The sequence below is a fragment of the Fulmarus glacialis genome, unplaced genomic scaffold, assembly GCF_000690835.1.
Source record: "Fulmarus glacialis isolate BGI_N327 unplaced genomic scaffold, ASM69083v1 scaffold8686, whole genome shotgun sequence".
Lineage (NCBI taxonomy): Eukaryota > Metazoa > Chordata > Aves > Procellariiformes > Procellariidae > Fulmarus > Fulmarus glacialis.
The window spans coordinates 21414-32309 of NW_009220003.1; the positions used below are offsets into that span (position 1 = coordinate 21414).

The following is a 10896-nucleotide window of genomic DNA, read 5'->3' on the forward strand; positions in this document are numbered from 1 at the left end:
TCAAACCAGCAGGCTGGTTGGTTGTGATTTGGGTTTTGTTTTTGTTTTGCTTTTTTAAACAAGTAATACTCCAATCTAAATTCACAGCAGGTTCAAAATCTGTTTATTTTGGTAGTGGACAAAGGAGGTAGAGAGCTTATGTAAGGGGATAGGAGCTTAAATAGTAATTCTCATCTCCTTTCACTTGTTCGAAGAAAAAAATGTTTAACTTACTTTTCAATTGTTGCTAGTGATTTTAGCCAGTCTAAACTAGCTGAGTTTTTATCTGCTTTTTTTATGGTTAAGATTTAATTTAGGTGTATTATATATTACCTTATCTATTTTTCCAAAACAATTTGAATTAAATTTTTTGTGGCCTATAAATTGCCACATTAAGAGGAGTAGTTCAAAGGGGAGTTGGTTTGGAGAGGGAAAAAAACCCAAACAAATGTATTTTTGCTGTTGTCAGGAAGAAGAAAATAAAAAAAAAAAAAAAAAAAAGGGGGAGAGAGAAAAATACCCAGTCTCCTCCAGAATGGGGTTTTCCCTACTTGGTCTTTTGAAAATAAGTAACAGAAAAACTAATTTCATATGCTTCCAGTATCTCTGATATTGAGTAATGAATTTAAGCTTTTAATATTGACAATTTTTTACCTGTGAATGTTGCCTTCTGACCCTGTGAATCTCTTTTTTTTTTTTTTTTTAATTTTTTTTTTATGAGTCCTAATGATTGCCCACCTGAGTAATTCTGTGTATTTCAGTGTCATTTGCAAAAGAGGCAACTGCTTCTGGCACCTCGTAGATGATCTTTTTGTTGAAAAGAAAAACATGGTGTATGCTTTAAGCAAAAATCAGACAAATCAGTGGAGAAAAAAATCCTAAATCTTAGTCTGGCTCGTTGATTTGGAATCTCTGTTTAGTTAGAAAACCTCATTAATTTTCTCTCTTAAAACATTATCTGCAATCGGGATCACAAATGGTTCATTTTAAGATGAATCATGGAGTGTCTTCAGTTACCAATACTATATTTTCAGAATAGAATTATTAATTACCATGTGTAATTCGGAACTGTCTGCAAAGTTGCCATTCAGAAAAGGAAAACTCAGGTAATGAATGAGATTTGGCTGAGGTTCGTACCTAATTTTGGTACCGCTCTCTCACCGAATTTTAAAATTCCATTTGTTTTCTGGGTGTTGCTCTGTTAGCCTCTCCATCTGGTCACAGATATAATCAAGAGGCTTACTTTTTGAAATTAAATATTTGAACTCTGTGTGATGAAAAAAATCTTTTTGCTGACTTCTATAAATATTCTGTCATGTTAATAGAGTGGCATGGCACGCTATTAGTAACAGGGACAGGATCCTGTAACCAGTGAACAATTCTGATTCATGGAATGTTTTCTAAAGAGTAATAAACTCTCTGTCAGCCTAAGAGGAGAAACTTCTGCCTTGTGCCTATATGCTATTAGACTTTTTAAAAATTAATTTATTTTTTTAATTTACAGGAAATAATCTGAATGATACTTCAGTTAAGCTTGAGCCAATCTAAAGCCTTAAAGCTGCTGAAAGGGAGAGTTCTTGCTTCCATTCTTTCTTGCCCCAGTTTTAGTGCTCAAAAGGTCTTTTGGTCAGCTGATTTGGCTCAGTAATCCAGCAGCAAACAATCTACTTTTTAAAAATTATTTACTTTCTTAGATTTCTCCTGTAGTTATTTGTAGTTATAGGAGGTTAACAAGTATCAGAAACAAAAAGGGCTTCACTTCACCAGCTAGTACCTTTTACTTTTTGACACTTCACCTTTTAACTTGTTTTGACCTGTCTTGTGGAACTACACTTTTAGACAACTTGCTGCAGAACCAAGTACAATGATTTTTAGGCTTGCTTGGCAGGAATTACTAACTTTTGTGAGAAAAGAAAACACAAGTATTTCTTCCAAAACTCTCGTTAACCACTGCATTTTTTTTGCCAGGCTTCCTTGCTTTCTTACACAATGAGAAGTGTCCCCAAAGAAAAATGCTAGCAGGAAGGAGGAATGAGCAGGAGACAGATTAATTTAAATAAGAGGTTTAGAGAAATGTATTTCTGTCCCTTAAGAAAGAGTATGTCTATATATATCAGTTTGGTTTTCAGTAGTAAGGGTGAACTTTCAAACTGTTCAGTGGCAGGAAGTGTTACTTAAAACTTATGTGAAATACTATGTGGCAAAACTTAAAAGAAATTGGTTCTGTTGAAGCAGTTTTGATGTCGTGATCCTGCTGGCTGTCTCTACCAAGGTGGCTGCTCCCACTTCGCTTTGATTGATGTGTTGTAATGAGTCTGTGAACTTTCATCATAGAAGAGAAAATTTAGGGTGAATTAAGGTTTAATTTTGTCTCGTTATGCTACTAATGTTTGACTGAATTGAAACAGGTCTAACCAGGAATGCTTTGAAGAAGCTTATCTTCCAACTCTGCAAACACTGTTAAATGCTCCTGCAACTTCACCTTTGGCTGAAATAGATATCAGTAATGTTTCTGAACTGTTAGTGGACCTGACCAGACCAAGTGGACTGAAACCTCAGTCTAAAAAGTCTCAGGACTATCAGGTACAGTGGGTTAAACTGAAGGAAAGCAATATTTGTGTCTAGAGATTAAGAACTGACCCCCTTCACTTACTGCTAGCTGTCTGGGCCTCTCTAAGATTCCTAGTGTCAGAAGCTGGATTAAATGAGTGACTGTTCAGGTAATGAAATCTTTTAGTTTGACCTCCTTTCCCCTCACTCTTACACTTGAAAAATGCTAGTAGGAACTTGCACCATGCCTAATTCCCTATATTGGGAATAGTATTTATAAAAATCAGTTGGTGTATGTACTCAAAATACTGCATTTTAAGAAGATGTTTACTATGTAAAATTAGTCATTAGCTGCTTAAATCAGAATGATCTCGTTGCTGTCTTTTGTAAATAGTTCCCAGCTAAACTTCTGATATCTGATTTCTTTCCTTTACAGGACTTAACAGTGCATGATAGTTTAGCAATGAAAATTTGTAATGGAATCTTGATGGACCCAGCTGCACCAGATGTTCGTATTTATGCAAAAGCTTTAAGTTCACTAGAACTCAGTAGTTCTTCCACAGAGAATCTTCTGGTTCTGTTCAATGAGATTCTAGAGGTAGTACATAAATAACATGGTTCTTACTTTTTTAATCACTAGCAATCTAATATTCTGATACACTTAAAAATGAAGAGCCTTTTGTTTACTATGATAATGTGACTGGAATTTCCCTTTTAACCAGTCTTTGAAAATTCATTTTTGATGAGTCATTTACAAAAATCTGAGCTGGTATCACTGTATAATTTACTTATTTCAGCCACCATAGATAGTAAAACCAGCGTGAAACAGTGTGCCCAACTTGATACATTTCGGTACCGTAAGTTCTTTTGATAACTGTGGTGTAGTTAATTTTTTTTACATGAAAATAAAATTCAATATTAAGTCTTTTACAGTTTGGATGGCTTATCTTTAGTTAATTATTAAGAGCTGAAATCTTACACCTAAACTTATGACGTAACTGTAAGATCATTAGGCAACATAAAAAGCGTGCTTGATTTAAGATGAAGTGGGAAGGGATTACAAGACTCATGTGAAAGTTTTTACATTGATGCTTTTTTTAATATGGAAAAAAATAAAGTAAAATTTGTGAGTGTGACAGAGGAAGACAATAGTATATTGAAATGTTGAAAAGAATGCTGATCCACTATGGGCATATCATCCAGGGGTAGCAATGCTCCAGGACTCAGCTAGAAAGGTCCAGTCGCTTTGATGTTTTTTAGGTTTCCTTTTAAAAAAAAAAAAAAAAAAAAAAAAAAAAATTGCGGGGGTTTCAGTGCCTGGTGTTGATGGAGAAGGTGTTTCTCCTTTCCACTTGACTAATCATCTTCATGTCACACATTGTATCCTTCATAAATTTAATTAATCCTATTAATGGGTAAATTTAATGGATAAAAGAAATAGTTGTAAAATTAAGTAGCATTTAACATTAAATGTCTCTTCTCCAGAAAGTGAAAGATAAACTGTGTCAACGAGCTATTGAGAAGATCAAGATGAACTTGACCAAAGATCCTAATGTGCGCAAAGACCACTCTGAAAGGACTGAGGAAACTGGCCTCTCTGAAAGGGCACAGGAAACTGACGTCACGTTATCTGAAAATACTATTCAAAATGAAGAAGGTAATTCAGGAGAGGTGTAGTCAGTAGTAGGTATACAACTAAGTGACTAGTTTAGACGTGTATGAAAATAAGTTTTAGTCTTCCTCCGTTAAATTAATCTACTTTTTGAAAAAATGGGAAAAGGTAACATCTAGTAAATACGCATACAGTTTAAAATATTTGTACTGAAGTATTTTCCATTTTTTATTGCATTTTGATCGGATTCTGTGTTTTCTTATTCTCCATATTACTCTAGTATAACCAGTGCTGTATTTTGAGTTTTAAGCTCTGCCCTGCAGCTCTTTCTTTTAACAAAGACAGTATTAAAATGGGCTTTTTTTTTTTAGCTGTTTAGCACACTCATGTGCCTGCTAAATACTACTGCCGACTAACTCATCTTCATAATGTGACTCGCTAACTTGGAGGAAAAAACAAGTACGTTGTGGGGTTTTTAGACGTTGGAGTTACTCTGCCTGTGCTTCTTGCAGACTGTTATTATAGCAGTATATAGCTGGTATCTTTAGTGTTGACACTGGTCTGTCCTTGTTACGAGCTCATATGTTGGAACCAGATTTGTTTTTATTGCTATTTAAGAGCTTGAAGTGGAAGCAGCTGGAAGACTTTCCACCGCCTGCACAAGCTTATGCAGCTGTATGTGACTTAGCAGTGTACATTGTGCTGGTGGCACAGAAAGTCTAAAATTTTTCAGCAGAAAAGCAGTTGGGTGAAATTTGTTTAGGTTTGCTTGCGGCAGTAAAGTGAAGATATTGACATGCAACTATTTCAAGCAGATCACATTTTCTTTTAACATTTCTTTTAATTATTTGTTTATATTTTCTAGTGGATTATTTCAGGGTTTTAATCTGTTCTGGAAGTGTCAAATATTTGAATTTTTTATGTCTTCTATGTTTATATCTTCAAATATTTATTAGATGGGAAGCTGGAAGTATGCTTTTTAGAAAACAGTTGTACTGTTCTCTGCGAACATCTGATAATGCTTCTGGTATGAATTTCTCATGAAAGAGGATTTTTGAGCACTTTTTTAAAAGCAGGCTGTAGGAGAAAAGCATTGTTCCCTTGCCCTCTCCCACCCTTCCCCAAATACATTTGGGATCATTAAAAATAAAGCAGCATTTACTACTTCAAATTTGTAAATGATATATGTGAACAAAAAGGGTAACATACACTATTTTTGTCCTTCAGTTGCTGCAAAGGAAATTTAGATTTGATGTTAGGAAAAAAACTTCCTAGCAATAACAGATTGCTGAAGAAAGAGATTTCCCAAAATTGTTCGAAATTTTAAGACTAGAATAGACTATTTCAGTTGGAAAGGATCTACAGTGATCATCTAGTCCAACTGCCTGACCAATTCAGGGCTGACCAAAAGTTAAAGCATGTTGTTAAGAGCATTGTCCAAGTGCCTCTGAACCCGAACAGCGTTTGGGCAGCGACCACCTCTAGAGGAAGCCTGTTCCAGTGTCTGACCAGCCTCTTGGTAAAGAAATGCTTCCTAAAGTCCTGTCTAAACCTCCCCTGGCACAGCTTTGAACCATTTCCACGCATCCTATCACAGGATACCAGAAAGAAGAGGTCAGCACCTCCTTCTCCACTTCCCCTCCTCAGGAAGCTGTAGAGAGCAACGAGGTCAACCCTCAGCCTCCTTTCCTCCAAACTAGACAAGCCCAGAGTCCTTAGCCGCTCCTCATAGGACATTTCTGCCAGACCTTTCACCAGCTTTGTTGCCCTCGTCTGGACACATTCGAGTACCTGAACATCCTTCTTAAATTGTGGGGCTCAGAACTGCACACAGTACTCAAGGTGAGGCCACACCAACGCTGAATACAGCGGGACAATCGCCTCTTTTGACCGGCTGGTCAAATGCATCCCAGGATGCGGGTTGCCCTCTTGGGTGCCAGGGCACACTGCTGACTCCTGTTGAGCCTGCTCTCAGCCAGCACCCGCAGATCCCTTTCTGCAGAGCGGCTCTCCAGCCACTCCTCTCCTAATTTATCCTTCTGCCCAGAGTTACTCCATCACAGGTGCAGAATCCAGCATTTGGACTTGTTAAATTTCATCCCATTAATCATTGCCCAATGCTCCAATCTATCATCTAGATGCCTCTGCAAGGCATCTTGTTTCTCAAAAGAGTCAACAGCACCTCCCAGTTTGGTATCATCAGCAAATTTGTTAATGGTGCATTCAACTCCTGCATCCAGATCATTGATAGATGCATTGAACAGAACTGGCCCTAGAATTGAACCCTGAGGATACCGTTGATGACTGGTCGCCAGCCAGATGTAACCCCATTCTCTACAAAAGCTTTACTAAGATCCAGAAAAATTACATCCACCGCCTTCCCTTCATCCACTAGGCAGGTGACCTTATCATAGAAGGATACCAAATTAGTTAAGCAGGACTTTCCCTTTGTGAACGCATGTTGACTGTGCCTGATGATTGCATTATTCTTTAAATGCCTTTCAGTAGTACCCAGTATAATCTTCTCCATAATTTTTCCAGGAACTGAGGTTGGACTAACAGGTCTGTAGTTTCCTGGGTCTTCCCTCACGCCCTTCTTGTAAATTGGAATAATATTGGCTAGCCTCCAGTCAGCAGGGACCTCCCCAGACTCCCAAGACCTTTGGTAGATCATTGACACGGGTCGTGCCATAACATCCTCTAGCTCCTTCAGTACTCTGGGATGAATCCCATCAGGCCCCATGGACTTAGAATCATAGAATCATTTAGGTGGAAAAGACCTTTAAGATCATCGAGTCTAACAGTAAACCTAACACTGCCAAGTCCACTACTAAACCATGCCCCTAAATGCCATGTCTACATGTCTTTTAAATATCTCCAGGGATGGTGACTCAACCACTTCCTTGGGCAGCCCATTCCAATGCTTGATAATCCTTTCAGTGAAGAAATTTTTCAAATCTAAACCTCCCCCTGGCGCAACTTGAGGCCATTTCCTCTCATCCTATCACTTGTTACTTGGGAGAAGAGACCAACACCCACCTCGCTACAACCTCCTTTCAGGTAGTTGTAGAGAGCGATAAAGTCTCCCGTCAGCCTCCTTTTCTCCGAGCTAAACAACCCCAGTTCCCTCAGCCGCTCCTTGTCAGACTTGTGCTCTAGACCTTGTTGCCCTTCTCTGGACACGCTCAAGCACCTCAGTGTCTTTCTTGCAGTGAGGGGCCCAAAACTGAACACAGTATTTGAGGTGCAGCCTCACCAGTGCCGAGTACAAAGGGACGATCACCTCCCTACTCCTGCTGGCCATGCTATTTCTTGATACAAAGCAGGATACTATTGGCCACCTTGGCCACCTGGGCACACTGCTGGCTCATACTCAGCTTATAGACATTCAGCTGATACAGCTTGTCCCTTACAATTTCAATGGAAATGTCCTCAAATGGAAAGTCACTGTTCCCACACTCGTGGTCCTCCGACTCAGAAGACTGGTCAGTCTGAGGTCCATCAGTATTATTAAAGACTGAAGCAAAAAAACCATTGAATGCCTCTGCTTTTTCTTCATTCCTATTAGTCAAGTGACCATCTTCAACAAGTATTGGTCCAATGTTTTCTTTAGACCTCCTCTTGCTATTAACGTACTTAAAGCCCTTCTTGTTATCTGACATAACACTGGCCAGTTTCAACTCTAATTGAGCTTTGGCCTTTCGTGTCTTCTCCCTGCATATATGAACCACAGCTCTGTACTCTTCCTGTGAAGCCTGACCTTGCTTCCAGAGATTGTACAACTTCTTTTTCCTCTTGAGCTCCACGAGGAGGTCTCTGTTCAGCCAAGCTGGTCTTCCACCCTGCTTGCTTGACTTCCGACTCAGTGGAAGGGGCTAAACAATTGTCAGGAATAGTTTACCTGCGATTGACCAATGTTAGGGCAGGGTTATAGCTGAGTGACATTTTAAGCTTCCTTCTAGCCTTATTATCTAATTTCTAGGTTAAGGAAAAAGTGGGGTTAAAATTGTGTGGCTTTTTTATATAACAGCCAAAATATAAAATACTGGTACATAAGATAAATTAAAAATTGATTATCTATGACTTCTGCATGTGCTATTCTGTTTAACAGAAAATAATAAAGATGCTCTTCATACTCCATTTAATGAAGTTAAAAGTAAAGCAACTGCGAAATTGAAATCCACAAGAAACAAAGCTGGCAAAGGTATGCACTAGCTTTTTCTGGCTACAAGACTAGTTGTTTTTAATAAAATAATTTCATACTAACTTTTTGTGAACATATAGATATAAAAACCATTCAGTCTTCATACTCCATTGTAGTTACAAAAATTTTATTTGTTAAAAGATTAAAATAGTCTGTTTTGTGGAAATTTTTGTACTATTAGCCTCTCCCAACAACACAGATTTGAAAAAGAAAAAAAAAAAAGTCCGACTACAGGATTTCAAGATAATTTGGCCACAGTCATTTACAGTAACATACATGCATTTATGGGAGAAGTGGTACATTGCAGGTTTTTTGTTGTTGGTTTCATTTTGTCACCACATTCTATCTGTGGTGACTGCATATTTATATGTTTCAATGCAATATCAAACACTGAAGAAAGATACAAAACTAGTTTAAGAAAAGAAATGTTATCATGATATGAAAAGAGACTTTTGGTTATATTTAGGACAACGGAAAGCAGCAGCAGAAGTGAGGTCTGTGAGCAGAAGAAAAACTGGAACAACTGCAAAATGCGGTAGTGAAAGGTAAATCCTTCTCTCCACTATCAAAACTACGATGTTTGTTCTAGCAAGGAAACTTAATTCAAATGTTTTTCTTTCCCAAAATCTGCATCTTTAATATCCTCTATTCCTAATACACAGATAAATAGTTAAGAAAAAAAAAGTCTTTGAACTGGTACTTTTGAAACAATAGCAGGTTTGACAGCTTCACATTTTATTATCATTGCCTAAGAACCTGTAAAATTTTTTTTTTTTAACATACCTTTTGTGTGTAGAGTTAACATACATTCTAGCTGACAAAAGTTAGATTTTTGGCTTACATTATTACTCTTCTTCCAGTCACTTTTTCTGCTTTTTTAATAACTGGTCTGTAGAGGAATCACATTTTTTATTTTTAATTTTAATTCTTTTTCCACCTCCACATTTTTGTTGCTTCTAGAAATGACTGATAAGTGAATATAAACAATGCATCTCCTCCTTTATGATCTTGCAGGAGATAAGCATTAAAATGACATGACCTTTGTAATTGCGAGCTGTGCTCGCTCTTTCTCAAGCAAGTAATCCATGGGCTTTAGGGTGACCAGGGTCAATCATTCCAGTTTGCCTGTTAAGTGTGTTTAATTTGATACCACCTAATCTTTTGGGGGTTTTGCTTATTTTACAACTGCTAACACTTGGTTATCTTTACTGATACTGCTATATCACTTGGAAAACACAAATATATTCTTCTCAAAAAAGAAAAAGTTTGTAATTAGTAAGAAGTACTTTTGCTCTTTAAGACCATGTTTCAAGTTTGTTAATATAAAAACTCTTCAGTTTGCTTAGACTTTTTGGCCTTACTTTAAAATATTTTACATTTCAGTGGTGATGAAATTCCAGAACCGGTCCCAATGTCAAGTTCAAGGCCTTCAAGACGAGCAAAAACAGTGGCGCTTGAAAAAACAAGAATGAATCTTTCAAGGCTTTTGAATAGGGAAGCAGATCAATGAAGACAAAAGGAGAGAAAGCAACTTTTGCTCATGCTGGTAGTTATCATCAGACTTGAAAAATAAGATTTGTTTTGTTGTTAATCATATTTAACTCTTTTTATATTATGATCATTTATAATTCTAGATTTTTCTAGGAACTTTTTAATTTTTTTTTCAATCGACGCTTTTGATGATTTTCCTGATATGAAGTCCGTCATTCATGTAATAAAAACATACTAAAATACTACCTGAACAAAACTTGGAATTTTTTTTTTTTTTTACTTTATAAAGAAGAATGCTTTTTATCTGCAAATAAAAATTGCTGTTGGTGGTAAGTACTTAACAGTTAAAGCTGTTTTGATATTTAACATTATTCAGAGAGAATGTGTGACCTGGAGTGGTTGTTTGTGATGGCAGTGATTTTTGAATATACCTACCTTTACATTTATTAGCCTGTGCATCTGCTGACCAGGTTTTATTGTTCCTGTTAACATAAAATGGAATTAATCTTAAATGTAAATTCTGCTTCCTGCAGATATATGTCCATTTTATTTTAAATAATGTCAAAATGGTAAAACTGAGTTACTGATTTTACAAACCTAAGCCTGGAAGTCTGCTACTGATCTTGACCTTGTTATATAAAATCAGTAATATGCTTTTAGAAAAGCATAAAAATATTTGTGGTACAAAATAAGATCCAATAAGGAAAGGAATACTTAAGTACAGAAAAGGCAAGAAATGAAATACTTTATAATGTCTGTGTACTGTCTTTCTAAAGTGATGCACAATTATGATTTCTTTGTAGCTTTGAAGTTCACAAACCCTTTTCTAATGACATATCTAGGAATAGTCATGATTTTTACAGAGACTGTAGAAGATTAAATTGCACGTACTAGTCACTGGTGGCTGAGCAGATTCACTCTGGAATTCCTAGTTTTTTGGTTTGGACACACTCTATCAATCCCGTCTGTCTTTGTTACAATTGTGCTGGTTTTGGCTGGGATAGAGTTGGTTTTCTTCACAGTAGCTGGTATGGGGCTATGTTTTGGATTTGTGCTGGAA

The 10896-nt window shown here is 36.9% G+C and overlaps 1 protein-coding gene across 1 annotated transcript in view; it reads left to right on the top strand.

The window, feature by feature from the left end:
* Positions 1-9855, top strand: part of NCAPG (non-SMC condensin I complex, subunit G) — a 31145-nt gene extending 21290 nt beyond the window's left edge. The window contains exons 16-21 of the mRNA XM_009580585.1: positions 2388-2562; positions 2966-3127; positions 4015-4186; positions 8253-8345; positions 8812-8890; positions 9729-9855. Of these exons, the coding sequence (XP_009578880.1) occupies positions 2388-2562; positions 2966-3127; positions 4015-4186; positions 8253-8345; positions 8812-8890; positions 9729-9855 (808 nt within the window). The remainder of the gene's footprint in view (positions 1-2387; positions 2563-2965; positions 3128-4014; positions 4187-8252; positions 8346-8811; positions 8891-9728) is intronic.
* The last annotated feature ends 1041 nt before the right edge of the window (positions 9856-10896 follow it).